This window comes from Carassius gibelio, chromosome A14 (assembly GCF_023724105.1).
Source record: "Carassius gibelio isolate Cgi1373 ecotype wild population from Czech Republic chromosome A14, carGib1.2-hapl.c, whole genome shotgun sequence".
Classification (NCBI taxonomy): domain Eukaryota; kingdom Metazoa; phylum Chordata; class Actinopteri; order Cypriniformes; family Cyprinidae; genus Carassius; species Carassius gibelio.
Window position 1 is genome coordinate 12,506,178 of NC_068384.1, and position 18,234 is coordinate 12,524,411.

Sequence of the window (18,234 nt, forward strand, 5' to 3'; positions counted from 1 at the left end):
GTAAGAGTGCTTGCAGATTAATTATTATACATTCATCCAATAAGTAACAAGCTATGAGGCCCATCCCATACTGCACTGTTTGCACATCCACCTGAGTAACATCACGTCTTCACCTTAAACCCCTCACTGAGTGAAAATGGACATTGGACACTTTGGATGGTTTTAGTCATGCATTGAGCAAATGATGCCAATAAATGTCCTTAAAATTAAACCTGACTGTTGTTTAAAGTTATGCCATTTCATGACTAGCCATTTCAAAATATGTGGTTAATTGCAAATATAAAGCCTTTTCTTTTCTTTTTAGTCAAATATATAATAATGGATTCAACTTGATTGGAAAAATATATCTCAATGGCAAAAAAAAAAGTGTGTATAGAGTTACCTTAATTTCCCCCTACTATACGGTTATATATAACTATTATATACGGATAATAATTAGTGTTATTGTGTTTACTCTTTGAAACCTCCATGCTAATCATATGGTAGAGCAGAGAAAGCGAATTGATCCTTGCGGCTTTCCGTAGATGTGTGTGGACGCAACCCAGTGCTGGCTGGAAACAAATGTAAGTAGCTATATAACGACTAATTATTAATGAAATTAAGTTTTAAAAATATCGTTCCTGATATACAAAACAGCTTTTACTTTATAAAGAAAATTTTCAACCGCTCTCTATAAGATACTAGTTATGCAAAATAATAATTTGCTGTTGCTGAAGGCTGTTCAGTGTTAGCCTGCCAGCTAACTGGATTAGATCATGTATCTATCAGAATAAATATAGGCTGCTGCCACACTTAGATTAACTATTTAATGAGTCAGATTTGTTTTGCGTAGTGAGGATATGATCATGTCAATCAGAAGAGTTGCAGTAACTTATTTTGTATACAAGTTTAATAACTTAAAACTTATCTTTAAATGTTTTTTGAAAATATCTTCAAAACTCTTTAACTCCAAGGAAGTTTTGTGGAGGATGAAGTGGGGGTGGGTATATGTCACGGGGTGACGAAAGGGAAGCGGAACTAAGTCCCGCCGGAATTTTGTGTTCCCCTCGGGACGGTGTCGCGGTAACACCGGTCCACTTCCGGGTTGCGCCCGATGTCGCAATAACAACGCTAATGACAGATTGACATCTGGTGTGGGGAGTTTGATGTGGCGATCTGTGAGAGGATTATGGAGGCGGAGTAACCACATAAAAAGAGAAGTGCAGAGACCATGAGGGGGGTTGTGGATTCTATTTGGTCGTTCGTTCTCCCGGCTATTCTTCCTGGTTGGCTTGCCCCCGTGTGTGGTTCTTCTCTTTGGACGTGTTCCCCTAGGAGAGGTGAATTCCTGGGACGTTTGGGCTGGCGTGTGGAGGTATTTGAAGACTATTGTGGGGTTTCGGTTATCTGGCTGTGTAACAGATATATCAGCGATCGAGTGGAGATATTCAGGACAGAAAGAGTGTGAGCTCTGGAAAGTAAGTGAAGACCAGGCCGCGCCATCACTATCGGAGGGAAGTTAAGAGACCTGATCTGGGACTTCAATCAATTGTATACATCTGGACTGGGAGTGATAACGTTGTGAAGTGGACGGAGTCATCGTTGGGTGAGTGCTGGCTCTATTTGCACTAAGAGTGGGTGTGCCGTGTCTGAAGTGGTGTGTTGCACAATAAATCGTTTGAAGTGAAGTTACAGAGTGGGGGGAAGATATATAGAGTTAATGCCGGACGCTCACCACCCCGAGAGCCCACCACCGTCACCGTAATTCCTTTCCCGGTCACAACCGAAGCATCTCCCAGCCGTAAGCCCCACTACTTATTCAAGAACGCATACTTACTGTTGATTACTTACTCTGCTGTGCAGATCGCAGGATCCTCTGGGCCGAATGCCGCATGTGATGTCCCTATGAAAAGAGGTGGACACAAGAATTATTCCTTTCCCGGTCACAACCGAAGCCTCTCCCAGCCGTAAGCCCCACTACTTATTCAAGAACGCATACTTGCTGTTGATTACCTACTCTGCTGTGCAGATCGCAGGATTCTCTGGGCCGAATGCTGCATGTGATGTCCCTGTAGAAGGAGGTGGACACGAGAATTATTCCTTTTCCCGGTCTCGACCGAAACATCCACGAGCTCTACTTACCCGGATACCCCCCCTCACTCCGGGACAGGTGACCGACTACCCTGGCTCTTGCTGGCCCCGTACAGGCACAAACTGCCGACGACTCCACGCCTTCCCGGCGTCCGAGGTCTGGCTCCGTTCTGGTCGGGAGACACGGAAGGAACACTGAACTTTTAAATTGCTTTTAATCAAATAAAACCTTGTTCATTTTTTTATACTCTCGTCCGTATGGTTCTTCTGGTACGCTCCCCGAGGTGATCCTGGGTTTCAGGGGTGGGTGCAGTCTGGCTTGGCCCCCCCGACCTGTGACAGATTTGGCGTAGTCGGCAGGGTTTCACCTCGGGTTGAGCGACCAGGGATTCTCAGATGGCCGACGACGAGGCACTGGGGGCCCCACCCCGAGTCATGCCAGTGTTCATGGGAAACCCCTGGGTCCAGAAATATGGAGGAAATGAGTCAGAGGTGCGCCTCTCCGAATGGCGGGCTCAGATCGAATATCTGGCCGGGCTACAGGGACTGAGCGCGACCCAACAGCTACAGTTTGCCCTCAACTCCCTTGACGGGGAAGCGCGGCGGGAAGTCCAAGCCGCCCCCGAAGCTGTCCGAACCACCGCCCAGTCTGTGTTCAGATTCCTGACGGAAAGGTATGGTGACGCCACTCCAACTGCGGTTCTCCGGGCCCAGTTCTTCAGCAGCAAGCAGGGCCCCCGCCAATCCGTCAGAGCTTTCGCCCTCCAACTACGGGAGCGAGTTACCAGGCTGCAGGGACGCCCAGACCATGGTCTCGGAGATAGCGAGACTCTGTTGAGGGACCAATTCCTGTTGGGGCTAAGGGAAGGCCCGGTACGCCAGGGACTTAGAGTCCAATTCAGAAGGGAGCCGGAACTCACCTTCGAAGACCTAAAGAAGGAAGCGGTGGCATTGGAGAACGATCAGGTTGAGGTGCAAGAACCCCCTGTGTGTGCGGCCGTAAGTAGCTCCGCAGTGGCTGTCCCCGACATGGCAGAGTGGAAACAGACTCTGAAGCTCGAACTCCTAAAGGATGTCCGGGAGCAGATGGCGGAGCTAACCAAGACGCTCGTGGACGAGCTGCGTTCTGGGGCTACCAGGCCAGAGGTGAGGCCCATCTCGCGGGACCGGGTGTACTCGGACGGGAACAGGGACGCAGGGAGGCGACCTAACCGGCCCAACCGGCCCCAGTTTGAATGGGACGAGCAAGGACGACCTATCTGCAACCGCTGTGGCCAACCAGGCCATTACAGCCGACAGTGTGGTCCTCGAAGAGGTTCGGAGGGGGGTTTTTAGGTCGACCGGCCACAGTGGGTCGTGTGGTCGGGACCCCCTTAGATGACCCACCCATCGGAGCAGGCTCCAAGGACAGGCTGGTCGGGCATAGCCCAGTGGTGGAGGTCCAGGTGTGTGGTGTGAAGGTGCCCTGTCTCGTCGACACCGGATCCCAGGTGACCCTATTCGCAGAGAGCCTGTCGCAAGAGCTGTTTGGAGATCAGAGGATGCATGGGACGGAGGCTCCCTGGCTCTCCCTGAAAGGAGCAAATGGTCTGGACATCCCCTACATTGGCTACAGGCTGACGGACTTGGAGATCCACGGAGTGATCGTGCCCCAGAAGGGAGTGATCATCGTAAAGGACCACTGTCTGGGGAGTCACCGGGCCTTGCTAGGTATGAATGTATTATCTGCATGTTGGGAAGAATTGTTTCGGGCAACGCCCGCTCGAGGGAGCTCGCTGGCCGAGCAACAGGAATGGGAACGTGTCGCCGCTGACTGCAGACGGATCCAGATGTCCCGGGCCCGGCAAGGCCGCGAAGGGACAGGTCGGGTAGCGTGCCGTTATGCCCTGTCCGTGCCAGCGAACAGCGAGGCCCTAGTATGGGTGCGAGTCCTCCAGCGGGACGTGGGAGCGGAGGAATGGGTGTTGGTGGAGCCCCACTGGGATGGCCAGCAGGTAGAAGTCGCCAGAGGTTTGGCCGTGGTACGAAGAGGACGGATCCCGGTGAGAGTTCGGAACGGGACGCCCCATGTTGTGCACCTACATAAACATCAGCGGCTGGTCAAGGTAACGCCGGTAGAATCCCATCAGGTGCGGGAGGACCAGGACGTGAGCTTTCGCCAAGTACACCCCGCGGTGGTGGAAGTGGCCCTTACCCAAGCGAGCTCGTCGCCCCAGAGTCTAGGGGAGGAGGTGCCCGGCCACTTGAAGGGAAGTTCCCTGCAAGGGGAGGAGCTGGGACCGACACAGGCCAGGAAGCTGCGAGACCTGCTGAGCAAGTGGCAACATGTCTTCTCGGCACACGAAGAGGACTACGGCTGCACCAACGTCGTGCAACATCGGATCCCCACCGGAGATGCAGAGCCCAGTAGAGAAAGGTACCGACCCGTCCCACCTACCCTGTACACGGAGGTCCGCACACTGCTGCAAGGTATGCTCAATCGAGGGGTTGTTAGAGAGAGCAGCAGCCCGTGGGCAGCTCCCATCGTGTTGGTACAGAAGAAGACTGGCGCATGGAGGTTTTGCGTCGACTACCGCAAGCTGAACCTGGTCACTAGGAAGGATGCGTTCCCCCTACCCCGGATCGAGGACTCCCTGGCTGGCTTGACACGCTCGGCATGGTACTCCACGCTGGACTTGGCAAGTGGCTACTGGCAGGTACAAGTGGCTGAGGCCGACCGGGAGAAGACCGCCTTTACCACCCCGTTCGGTCTCTTTGAGTGGGACCGGATGCCCTTCGGCCTCTGCAACGCTCCTGCCACCTTCCAGAGGCTGATGCAGCGGTGCCTGGGAGGTCAGTTGATGGAGTCCGCCTTGGTATACCTGGACGATGTGATTGTCTATTCCCCAGATTTCGACTCCCACTTACAACACCTTGAGCAGGTCTTCGGGGCCATGGAGAAATATGGGCTGAAGCTCCAGCCGGACAAATGCCATCTGTTACGGCGGGAGGTCAAATTCTTGGGACACTGTGTGGGCGCGGCGGGAGTTTCGGTCGACCCGGAGAAGGTGTCGGCGGTGCGAGAGTGGGCTGCCCCGCAGACAGTGAAGCAGGTCCGGTCATTCCTGGGCTTCGTGGGGTACTACCGCCGCTTTATCAAGGACTTCTCCAAGATCGCAAAGCCCCTAAATCAGTTGCTGGCTGGGACAGGACGCCCCCGAGGTCGCGGATCGCCGGCTATCCTATGGAGCCCCGAGTGTGAGGCTGCGTTCCGGCGACTGAAAGACGAGTTGCTGCAGGCGCCGATTCTGGCGTATGCTGACTTCTCCAAGCCCTTTGTCCTATACACGGACGCTAGCAACCTGGGTTTGGGGGCCGTGTTGGCCCAGCAACAGGACGGTGTAGAGCGGGTCGTAGCCTACGCAAGCCGGAGCCTTCATCCAGCAGAGAGGAACGACGCCAATTACAGCTCCTTCAAGTTGGAACTGCTGGCGCTGAAATGGGCACTCAGCGAAAAGTTTAAAGATTACTTGTGGGGTGCCCAGGTGACGGTAGTAACTGATAACAACCCCCTAGTACATCTACAGACGGCGAAGTTGGGGGCAGTGGAACAGCGCTGGGTGGCCCAGTTGGCCAATTACAACTACCAGCTCCGATACCGGCCAGGACGGGAGAACACCAACGCTGACGCCCTGTCCCGACTCCCGGAAGCTCAAGGTCCGAGGGACCCACCGGAACCCACACCAGACCCCGAAGGAGAGGAGTATATGGTGGGCATTGTGGAGGCGCCGGGGACTCAACATGAGGGGATGCCTGTGAGTTGGGGATGGGACCCCTGCCGCTGGAAAGAGCGACAGCAGGCCGACAGGGAGATCAGTGGCTTGATGCGATGGCTGGAACGGGGCCGAAAACCGACGTTGGCCGAACAACGGGCCCAAGGGGGAACAGGAAGGAAGCTGTTGGGACAATGGGCCAGACTACAGGTGAAGGAGGGAGTACTCTGTAGGTCTGTCCGAGATCCGGGGCTGGACGAGGAACTCCGACAGATCGTTGTCCCCGAAGGCCAAGTACGAGAGCTCTTGATAGCGTACCATGATCAGCTGGGCCACCAAGGGCACGAGAAAACGGTCTCTCTCTTGAGGCGACACTTCTACTGGCCCGACCTAGAAGCAACGGTACGTACCTTCGTTCAGGCCTGTCCTCGTTGCACCTTGTTCAAAGCCAGGAAGGAGGCACGAGCACCGATGGTCCCCATCCAGGCAAAGGCTCCTCTCCACATAGTCGCAATGGACTTCTTGACTTTGGGTCGGCCGGCAGACCGCTATCAGAACATCCTTGTCATTACCGACTTGTTCACCAAGTACTCCTGGGCCATTCCTACTTTGGACCAGACGGCGAACACCACCGCCACTGCTCTGTGGAGAGCTGTCTTCCAGCCGTTCGGTTGCCCCGAGTTCCTACACTCGGACCAAGGGCCAAACTTCGAGTCCCGGGTAATCAGAGAGCTGTGTAAAGTGTACGGCTGCACCAAGACCCATACCACTACTTACCACCCCCAGGGAAATGGCGGATGCGAGCGGTTCAATCAGACCCTATTGAACTTGCTCGGCACGCTAGACCAAGAACATCAGAGCGACTGGGTGAGTGCGCTACCAAATCTGGTTCAGGCCTACAATAATAGTACGCACAGTACCACGGGCTACGCCCCCACTTATTTGATGTTTGGCAGGCATGTGCGGATGCCTACCGACTTATGGCTGGGGACGGCAGCAACCGAGGAGGAGGGGAACGTAACTGAATGGGTAAGGCGCCACCACCAACGCCTCCATTTTGCATACGAGCAAGTCTCGGGACGGATCCGAGCGGCTGGGAAGAAAAACAAGAGGCTGTACGACCGGACGGCTCGGGAAGCCCCCCTTCTCCCAGGAGAAAGGGTCCTGGTAAGGGACAACCGGCGACAAGGGAAGGGGAAGCTCAGTGACCGATGGGAGAATGCACCATACGTGGTCGAGGGCCAGCAGCGGCCTGGACAGCCAGTATATACAATTCGGCCCGAAGGAAAAGCCGGGCCCGCTAGAGTGGTCCATCGGAACATGATCCGCCCCTGTCCGAACTATCCCAGCCCCGTAGAGGAGGCGCCAAAGGAGCCTGAAGCTGTAGCCCCGTGGATAGCAGGATGGGCCGTGATCCCAGGAGAACGGGGAAATGTCCCCGCAGAAATGGCCCCCAGAGACCCGATGGATATGCCTGCGGACATCGACCCTGTCTCGCCACCACGACGGTCCCAGAGGGAGAGCCGAGGTCGGCCCCCGGCACGCTATGGAGAATGGGCGACTGGAAGGCGTTCTAGGGACTAGAACGGTTTGGCAGGGGGGTATGTCACGGGGTGACGAAAGGGAAGCGGAACTAAGTCCCGCCGGAATTTTGTGTTCCCCTCGGGACGGTGTCGCGGTAACACCGGTCCACTTCCGGGTTGCGCCCGATGTCGCAATAACAACGCTAATGACAGATTGACATCTGGTGTGGGGAGTTTGATGTGGCGATCTGTGAGAGGATTATGGAGGCGGAGTAACCACATAAAAAGAGAAGTGCAGAGACCATGAGGGGGGTTGTGGATTCTATTTGGTCGTTCGTTCTCCCGGCTATTCTTCCTGGTTGGCTTGCCCCCGTGTGTGGTTCTTCTCTTTGGACGTGTTCCCCTAGGAGAGGTGAATTCCTGGGACGTTTGGGCTGGCGTGTGGAGGTATTTGAAGACTATTGTGGGGTTTCGGTTATCTGGCTGTGTAACAGATATATCAGCGATCGAGTGGAGATATTCAGGACAGAAAGAGTGTGAGCTCTGGAAAGTAAGTGAAGACCAGGCCGCGCCATCACTATCGGAGGGAAGTTAAGAGACCTGATCTGGGACTTCAATCAATTGTATACATCTGGACTGGGAGTGATAACGTTGTGAAGTGGACGGAGTCATCGTTGGGTGAGTGCTGGCTCTATTTGCACTAAGAGTGGGTGTGCCGTGTCTGAAGTGGTGTGTTGCACAATAAATCGTTTGAAGTGAAGTTACAGAGTGGGGGGAAGATATATAGAGTTAATGCCGGACGCTCACCACCCCGAGAGCCCACCACCGTCACCGTAATTCCTTTCCCGGTCACAACCGAAGCATCTCCCAGCCGTAAGCCCCACTACTTATTCAAGAACGCATACTTACTGTTGATTACTTACTCTGCTGTGCAGATCGCAGGATCCTCTGGGCCGAATGCCGCATGTGATGTCCCTATGAAAAGAGGTGGACACAAGAATTATTCCTTTCCCGGTCACAACCGAAGCCTCTCCCAGCCGTAAGCCCCACTACTTATTCAAGAACGCATACTTGCTGTTGATTACTTACTCTGCTGTGCAGATCGCAGGATTCTCTGGGCCGAATGCTGCATGTGATGTCCCTGTAGAAGGAGGTGGACACGAGAATTATTCCTTTTCCCGGTCTCGACCGAAACATCCACGAGCTCTACTTACCCGGATACCCCCCCTCACTCCGGGACAGGTGACCGACTACCCTGGCTCTTGCTGGCCCCGTACAGGCACAAACTGCCGACGACTCCACGCCTTCCCGGCGTCCGAGGTCTGGCTCCGTTCTGGTCGGGAGACACGGAAGGAACACTGAACTTTTAAATTGCTTTTAATCAAATAAAACCTTGTTCATTTTTTTATACTCTCGTCCGTATGGTTCTTCTGGTACGCTCCCCGAGGTGATCCTGGGTTTCAGGGGTGGGTGCAGTCTGGCTTGGCCCCCCCGACCTGTGACATATATTTATTTACTATTTATCTGTGATATAATGTCACTGTGTTGTTATAATGCAATAATAAACTTATTTTCAGCACAATGGCTGAGTGCACTACATTTGATAGTCTGCTGGAAATGGGCTTCGACAGAAACCGAGCGTAAGTGATGATTTTTCTCTGTTTACACACTGATCCAGTACTTTCACTCACCCTGTGATTGTTTTGTAGGGAGAAGGCAGTAGCACATACTGGAAACCAGGGCATTGAGAGAGCCATGGACTGGTGAGTCGTCATATGTTTTAAAATAAATCACAACTCAATCTGGTAGCCAGTCATCACTATACATTTTCATTTTATGGAAAACAGCAAAAATGTACCATTTAAATATAGAATATTTTAATAATAATTGTAATAAATCAAAAACACTTTTCGATAACTGTACAGGTTAATGGAGCATGAGAATGATCCAGATATAGATGAGCCTTATGTTTCGCCCGCTGGAAATACTCTCGGCACAACAGAAGAACAGAGCCAGTCTCCCACAGAACCTCCTGAACGTATGTCCATCTCCTCTGATGCGCCTTACTCTCAACTAAACACTGTGGTCATCATTTCATCACCCAACACGAAATGTTACTTTCCTCTTTCATTCTGGTCTTTAACCAAAACAACAGCTAGTGAAGTGGCTGAACAAGAGGGTGATCCTAAACAACCTATTTCAGAGGAAGAAAGGAAGGAACAAGTTAAACGGTTTGTGCTTTCTACAGCTGATGTATTTATGTAAAAAGCACAGATTTAAAAGCTGACGCAAAGTATTGCTCCCTTCCTCCAGACTGGAGGAGTTGATGAAGATAAGACAGGAGGAGAAGAGTGAGAGAGAACGAAAGGAGGAAATAGAAAGAGAGAAGCAGAGGATGAAACAGGGCCAAGAGCTGCTGCATGTTAAACAGAAGCTTCAAGACGACGAAATGAAGAAGCTAGCGGACCAGCGCAGGAGAGAGAAGATGGAGGACAGGCTTGCCAAGTAAGATGAACACGGATACATTGCCTGTTTGACTTTGATCAAGCACTTTCAGTTAAGTTTTAACTTGAATTCAGTGGTTATTATTCTTTTTTAATTTCAAATAAACCTTGTGATTTACTGAATAAGAATTACATTAAAGCATTTAGTCAAAGTTTTTATCCAAAGTGACTTGAAAAAAAGGAACCATGCAGTTCATCAAAGAGCCAACAGTAGTCAGAGTACACAAAACCAGGTTTCTTAGGCAACTAGATTAGGAAGAAAGCTAGAGAAGAGGAGGAACGCAAAGATTTACTCCCATTCTCTGACGGAAACAATTTAGAGCTTGGCATAACTATGAAAATGTTTTTTCTTTATAAAAATGGCCATTAAGATAAAAGATTTTCATTCATTTAACATAATATTTCCGGGTCTTGACAATTTTCTTTTGAAATTAAAAAGTTGTAATTTTTGAAAGTAATTTGTAAATAAAAAAAGGAATATATATATATATATATATATATATATATATGTCCTTTTTTATATACATATTTTAAGTCATTTTGGGGCCTCCTAGTTGAGAACCACTAGTAATAACGTGTGATCCTTTCTCAGGCAGCGAGTTAAAGAAAAGATTGCACGAGACAGAGAGGAGAGAGCACGAAAGGTATTAATGCTTTTAAATTCAATTCAATTAATTTTTATTTGCATAGTGCTCTTCACAATACAAATAGTTAAGGGCCTTATAGGTGAGTAATAATAGTTTATAATAGGTAGCCAGTGCAGAGACTGTAGAATTGGGGTAATATGATCATATATTTTTTTGACCTGGTAAGGACTCAAGCTGCTGCATTTTGGACTACCTGTAGCTTGTTTATTGTAGAAAGCAGGATGAACATGTCCCTCTAGATGCAAATTGTAATGTACAAAATTCTGTGTACTGTTTTTTTGGTCCAATTAAGTAATATCTCTGTCTTATCCGAATTTAACAGGAGAAAAAATATTATTGGTCATCCAATCTTTTATACTTTTAACACTCTGTTAGCGTAGCGCACATTACCATTATATCTTATGTGCCTACTAGTATATCAAGTATATAAATATATATATAATAAATAACAAAAACCTCTGCAGTTTGGAGGTGGTTCATCAAGCACGGGTTTGTCATCTCCCCCGTCTGAAGCCCCTCTGCAGTCTCCACCTGAGAACCAAGAGGCTTCTCCTCCTAAGAAAGACTACGATGACTGTCGGATACAGGTACTGCCTCCTTTCACTCTTAACACAGTGTTCAAGTGGTCCATAGATTCCAGAATGATGTTGAATTGAGCATATGGAAAAGATTTAAAATTGGATTTAGGTATTTAAAGATGAATGATTTAATATATATATATATATATATATATATATATATATATATATATATATATATATATATATATATATATATATATATATATATATATATATATATATATATATATATATATAAAAATGTAATCCTACTTTGGTCAATAGGTGCGTCTTCTAGATGGATCCACCATGAGCACCGTGTTCAAGGCTCAGGAGCCTCTGGCTGCTGTGAGAGTCTATGTTCAGATGAATGGAGCAAACGGACAGGATTTCAACCTCATCACCCCATATCCCAGACGTGTGTTCACAGATCTAGACATGGAAAAACCCCTGAGTGAGCTGGGTAAGACAACTTATGCCTCTTGCATTCTTTGGTCACTTTAGACTGAACAGTTTTACTTTTAGAAATGTTAAAAAAAACGTAGCTTCATTGGAGTGCTATGAAATCTGGTGACTTATTTCAATTGGTATGGGAACACAATCAAAAAAAAAAACAAAAAAAACTGAGGGCATGGTTTGAACATGCTTAAATGGTCACAAAAAAAAAAAAAAAAAGTCTGGTATTTTCTGCCATGATGCAGAAAAAAAAGCATACAGTATGAAGGAGTCAAACTTTAAAATGCCAAGAGTGTGAAATAGACACACACTCACCCACACACCCCTGTGAATTGGTGAAACTGTGACTCAGAGAAAAGTTTGCAAATTTGTGAAATAAATTTACTAATTCATAATGAAGAAAATACACACAAGAGTGAAGGGGAGAAACAAAATACATAGACAACCACTCACACATACTGATGTCTGTAACAGTTACTAAAAATAGATGTTCATTGAAAAATGTTTACATAAAGCCTTATGATTGAATGAATTGCATTCATAATTTCTGAATCAAAAAATGGGAAACTAAATGCTTCCTTGTGTTCTCTTTCTTACACAATGTTCAGGTTTGACTGTAATCATAATGTAAAAATTAACACTTCAAATCACAATCACTAATAAAATATCAAAAACTTGACAAAAAGTAGTCTTTGAAATGGTTTAAATTACATAAAAAAATCTTCCACCTAATTAAAATATTTAATTGTGTCTAAAACAACCAGGCAATTCACAAACTGCTCTTGTGATTAAACAGTGACATGACATGTACCTTTTTTTAAATAACACTCGTACTCTTTTTGCCACTGTTGAGAGACTGACAACCCCCCCCCAAGTCAGATTCCCAGTGATATGCTATCAGACAGCAAATGCAATGAGTTTGCTTCTTTCTTTTCTGAGAAGATCATAAATATCAGGAAGGCGATTAGCACATCCTCAAGTAATGCAGAGGTCAGACAGATTCGGCCAAAATATCAAGAAGATACTATGTCTATTTTTGAAACAATTAATAGCAAAATTCTGGAAGACATAGTCCAGCAACTAAAATCATCAACCTGTTGTCTTGACACACTTCCCACATCTTTTTTCAAAAGTGTGCTTGACTGCTTAAAAGCAGATCTCTTAGAAGTGGTGAATGCCTCACTTCTTTCTGGGACATTTCCAAACTCCCTAAAAATAATCTAATCTTCCTTTTAGGCAAAATTATAGATAAAGGTAGTTTTTAATCAGCTGAACAAATACTTAAACTCAAATGGATACCTGGACAATTTTCAATCTGGTTTCCGACCACATCACAGCACAGAGACAGCACTCATTAAGATAATAAATTATATACGCTTAAATTGTGACTCTGGCAAAATATCGGTGCTGGTATTGCTAGATCTCAGTGCTGCGTTTGACACTGTCGATCATAACATGCTACTAGAGAGACTGGAAAACTGGGTCGGGTTTTCTGGGATGGTACTCAAATGGTTCAGATCATACTTAGAAGGGAGAGGCTATTATGTGAGTCTAGGAGAGCATAAGTCTAAGTGGACGTCCATGACATGTGGAGTCCCACAAGGGTCAATTCTTGCACCACTCTTGTTTAGCCTGTATATGCTCCCACTAAGTCAAATAATGAAAAAGAACCAAATTGCCTATCACAGCTATGCTGATGATACCCAGATTTACCTAGCCTTATCTCCAAATGACTACAGCCCCATTGACTCCCTCTGCCAATGCATTGATGAAATTAATAGTTGGATGTGCCAGAACTTTCTTCAGTTAAACAAGGAAAAAACTGAAGTCATTGCATTTGGAAACGAAGATGAAGTGTTCAAGGTGAATGCATATGCAATCTTGGTGATTCTGGAGACAGACCTTAGTTTCAGTAGTCATGTCAAAGCAGTAACTAAATCAGCATACTATCATTTAAAAAACATTGCAAGAATTAGATGTTTTGTTTCCAGTCAAGACTTGGAGAAACTTGTTCATGCCTTTATCACCAGCAGGGTGGACTATTGTAATGGGCTCCTCACTGGCCTTCCCAAAAAGACCATTAGACAGCTGCAGCTCATCCAGAACGCTGCTGCCAGGATTCTGACGAGAACCAGAAAATCTGAGCATATCACACCAGTCCTCAGGTGCTTACACTGGCTTCCAGTTACATTTAGGATTGATTTTAAAGTACTTTTACTCGTATATAAGTCACTAAATAACCTAGGACCGAAATATATTGCATATATGTTCACTGAATATAAACCTAACAGAGCACTCCGATCACTAGGATCAAGTCAGTTAGAAATACCAAGGGTTCACACAAAACAAGGGGAGTCCGCCTTTAGTTACTATGCTGCCCGCAGTTGGAATCAGCTTCCAGAAGAGATCAGATGAGCTAAAACACTAGTCACATTTAAATCTAGACTCAAAACGCATCTTTTTAGCTGTGCATTTGTTAAATGAGCACTGTGCAATGTCCGAACTGATTGCACTATATTTTCCCTGTTTTATTATTATTATTATTTTTTTTTTTTATGTAAAATCATTTTCTGTTTTTAAATGTTTTAATCATTTTGAAAGTTTTAAAATTGCTCGTTTTATTTTTATTATTTTTCTTCATGATTATTTTACTTTCTTTTATGTAAAGCACTTTGAATAGCCATTGTGTACAAAATGTGCTATATAAATAAACTTGCCTTGCCTTACAACCAATTTTTTTTTTATATGAAAAATAAAATAATTTTATTGTTTTCAGGGAGGAAAATGTGATAATTATTGCACAAATGTGAATTAGTACCATAAAATTATCTTAATGCAAAATAAAAAAAAATTACTCTGATTTTACAGATGAACAAAACATTTCAGGTGTCCGTTCACTTTTGACTGTAGGGAACATGAGTGGAGTTCACAAATAAGGACCCGGCCAGGGTTCAATAAGGTTGATATTGATTAGTGATATAGAACTAAAATGATCAGTTCTTTGTCTAGGAGGAATTAACCTTTGCTTTTTGTTTATCTTCAGACTTAGTGCTTAACATCTGGCATTTACAGATCTTTTGTTTTACTTGTCAGGTTTGGTGCCTTCTGCCGTCCTTGTTGTTATCAAGAAATGAAGCGAAACCATTATAGAAGCAAGCTGTTCTTCCAGACGTCAGCGCAAGTTCTAAAGGATTTCTCTATGGAGACTCTATGAATCAGTGGACTGCAGTGATTTCACTTAAAGGACCGAACAAGCAATGAAGTGAATTGATCAATTTCATTAAACGTAAACCTGTTGATATTGCTTCATAAAGGGTGAAGTGAGTTTTCACAGTGATGAACATTGAGAAGGTGGTGTTTCCATTCGGTTTTGCGACATGGAAAAAAAGCCATTTTCAACGATAAAATTTTTCTTACTCGTCTTAGTTTTAAATTTTATATTGGCTATGGACGTAAAGGCAAAATATGTAAATAAGCAGAAACTTAGAATAGTCAATATCAAGCATTGGGCTATACCAAATTGTAATATTCATGTTTGGAAAAGGGTTTAACATCACTCCCTCACTCTTTTGACATTTGCTCTAGTTACGCACTGCTGTGAGTTTCGGAGGATTGAGGATGTATGAGTGGATCACATGAAGCACCCCAGACCTCATCTTTGAAGGGATGTAAACTGCTAGGGTAGTACTAATGGTACTGGTTCCATGGGTTTTGGTAGCCTGTATACCATTGCTGCTGAGACACGGGGACAATATTTGTATACAATACATACTTCAAATCGGGATGCACTTTTGATCTTTTAAAAGCTTAAAAAAAAAGCCCCCTACAGGGTTAAATGCAGTGCTTTAACAATACAATATTAATGTGCTCATTCAACCCTTTACCTGGCACCAGATGCCATAGCTCCCGTATGATCCACTCATGTCTCTGCCCATCATAAAGGGAGGGGGTGTTGTCATGGGAGGCATTGTGGGTGCCGTCAAGACAGATGCATCGTCCATTTTACTCATCTTTTCTGGATCATCATTATCGCTTGAGGAAAAACGCAAGCGCACTTTCAAGAGGAATTCACAACTGAATGTAAAATGGAGATCGGGGTTCTCTTAGCACTGCTGGTCTCTTTGCATCATGTTCCTTCAGTCGCTTCTGGTGCTCCTCCTACATGCTAAACACATAACATACAAGAAAAACATTAAGAAAGATTTAAGTACCTAGTAGGTAACCTAGTAATGCCGAATCGACACAGGGAAAAATAGAAATGTAGTGAATAAATACATTTGTATAAACGTAAAAACAACTAATACATTTGTAATTTATCATAATATACACGTTTTAACAGTTGTGCTGAAGTTACTTCCATTTTGGTTTTTGGGGAGAGAGGAGCAGCGAGAGCTTTGGCCACACACACTGTAGAACCCCACCTACTGTAGAACCCCACCTCCATTAGTTCCCAGGTCACTTGACATCCCCAGCTCCAGAAGGTTCTGATACAATCTGCCACTATCCTGAGGATCCAAATTCCAGAGTCATGAAATACTGCTAGTGTGGTGCACTGTATGGTGATCAGTAATACCATTCAAAAGGGCTGATTATAATTTAAGAAGTTTTAGAAAGAAGGGTCTTACACTCACCAAAACTGCATGGTTCTTGCACAGCTTGTGAAGAAAGCAAGCCAGTTTGAGAGAGTAGAAGGAAATGAGTGGGGGGGGATTTAATTTACTCTGCTCCACAGTTTCCTTCAGCAGAGCATCCACCACATCCAAATGTCCTGCTTTCCGCTCCAGACCCCAATGTTCTCAGACGCACCACAGCCAAACCAGGCATGGTCATCTCAACTGATTCTATAATACGCTGGGCCTCTGAAATAATGGTAATAATGTCGTGTACACATTCTGCAGTAGCTATAACAAATCCACATTTCACTCATTGCATGTCTCACCATATTTTGGTTAACCAATGTTAAAGGGTGCTGTATGCAGGTTTTGAACTCTACTAAAGCATAAAAATACCATAATTTGTTTGCAGATATTTAAGAAACATGCCAAGTCAACGTTCTTGTTTATCTGAAAAACAATGCTACAGTCAGTTATTCTCCTTTGAAAACGTACATTCAGTGATGTCAATCTTTGTTTTGGTTTGTGAAACCCACCTACTGTAAACGCTTACCGTTTGTATTTTGGCACCCCGGTCGCCAATTGGCAGAAAAAAACAGCGCATTTCATTTTATTCATCGTCAAGTGCGGTTGTTCCTGTTTGTGTCGTCAATCTGGCAACCTAGTGTGTCAAGTCTGAGGAGGAGGGGACGGGTAAAGAAACCCTCTCCAATATTTTGAATTTGGACAAATGGGACACACTTATTGGAAAAAAATAAAATATTCACAACAGTACATTATTTGCATGTCCTTTGAAGCCTTGCCGGTTAAACCTTTAATTTGTATGCTGACGCACTTTTTCAGTGTACACCTGGAGCACATGCAAACTAAAATGGTATGTTTTGCGTGGTAAAAATATATGTTTGGATTCACTGATGTCAAGGGAGATTCTGATCGGCTGAAATGTCTTCTTTGCCTGCCACAGGTGAATGAAATTTCAGTAGGGCTGTGCAAAAAAAAATCTAATGCGATTTTCATGCGCATATCATCAGTAAAGACGCTCTTGTAATTAGTAGTATATATTTCCAGCACGTGCGTTCAGATCAGGGTTGCCAGGTTTTCACAACAAATCCTGCCCAGTTGCTTCTCAAAACTAGCCCAAGCGCGTTTCCAGGAGGTTCCCCGATAAAAATTTCAAGTTATTGGGATTGGGGTTTCTTCGACCCACGATTTTTTGTAGATTGTCAGTGAATTACAGCTCTGTGTAGTATATGCCAACCAGTGTTGCCAAGTCTGTGGTTGTTTTTCCATGTCCGCAGTTTGAAGCGACAATACCAATAACGTGATATTTAGCCCGTGAAATGTAAATGACAGAATTTTTATTTTTTGGGTGAACTAACCCTTTAAAGAGGTGGTTCTTCCTCATTGATATTCTGAAACAGTCTTACCTTGTATCTTGCACATCTTCTGTTTGATGCAGCTGTAATGTTATTGAACATGTCTATTGAAAGTTCAACCCCTATACTGTGATAATGTGCTTTATTGTCTCATTTGATTGTAAATCTAACAAATTCTTAAGTATCTAATCTCATCAATTGTTCAATTAAAACACTGCATATCACTTCCAAAACAACTGATCTGCTTAATTATTGATATTTACAGTTAATTTGAATATTTACTTTTTAGTTCCGGTACTTTAGTAGGTTTTAAATCGGATACTTTTGTACTTTTACTCAAGTGATGTTTGAATGGAGGACTTTCTTACTTTTACTGGAGTCGTTTTTTATACATCTACTTTTACTGGAGTATAACTTTTGAGTACTTTACCACCCCTAAACAGCACCTGAGTACCGGACTATTCTCTTTTGCTTCTGGCTGCGCTAATATGGTCAAAAACAGTGAGGGGAAATTACTTAGTATACCTTTTGCTTTACTTACTGCCTCAATTTGGCATGGAGGTGATCAGTTTGTGGCACTGCTGAGGTGGTATGGAAGCCCAGGTTTCTTTGACAGTGGCATTCAGCTCATCTGCATTTTTTGGTCTTGTTTCACATTTTCCTCTTGACAATACCCCATAGATTCTCTATGGTCTGGTGAGTTTGCTGGCCAGTCAAGCACACCAACACCATG

General features: G+C 45.4%; 1 protein-coding gene across 7 annotated transcripts; it reads left to right on the forward strand.

The window, feature by feature from the left end:
• Positions 1 to 496: 496 nt before the first annotated feature.
• LOC128027516 (UBX domain-containing protein 1) lies at positions 497 to 17,734 on the forward strand. Of its 7 annotated transcripts, none has more exons than XM_052615202.1 (11): positions 497 to 563; positions 8,923 to 8,985; positions 9,055 to 9,108; positions 9,271 to 9,383; positions 9,501 to 9,576; positions 9,659 to 9,850; positions 10,442 to 10,493; positions 10,961 to 11,083; positions 11,342 to 11,519; positions 13,543 to 13,677; positions 14,606 to 17,734. In XM_052615202.1, exons 2-10 carry the CDS (start codon positions 8,927 to 8,929, stop codon positions 13,635 to 13,637), a joined length of 942 nt encoding a protein of 313 aa, XP_052471162.1. In that variant the 5' UTR covers positions 497 to 563; positions 8,923 to 8,926; the 3' UTR covers positions 13,638 to 13,677; positions 14,606 to 17,734. The 7 variants fall into 7 exon arrangements, with proteins under 7 accessions (XP_052471162.1, XP_052471161.1, XP_052471160.1 ...); XM_052615201.1 differs by lacking the exon at positions 497 to 563 and adding an exon at positions 2,228 to 2,373; XM_052615200.1 differs by lacking the exon at positions 497 to 563 and adding an exon at positions 8,666 to 8,811.
• The last annotated feature ends 500 nt before the right edge of the window (positions 17,735 to 18,234 follow it).

What these genes read in the sequence shown, in the direction of transcription:
- LOC128027516 (XM_052615202.1), top strand. Translation starts at nt 8,927, where the DNA reads ATGGCTGAGTGCACTACATTTGATAGTCTGCTGGAAATGGGCTTCGAC. An exon ending in TCCCACAGAACCTCCTGAAC is followed by an intron (nt 9,384 to 9,500) that starts GTATGTCCATCT and finishes CCAAAACAACAG; the next exon opens with CTAGTGAAGTGGCTGAACAA. An exon ending in AAAACCCCTGAGTGAGCTGG is followed by an intron (nt 11,520 to 13,542) that starts GTAAGACAACTT and finishes CTTTATCACCAG; the next exon opens with CAGGGTGGACTATTGTAATG.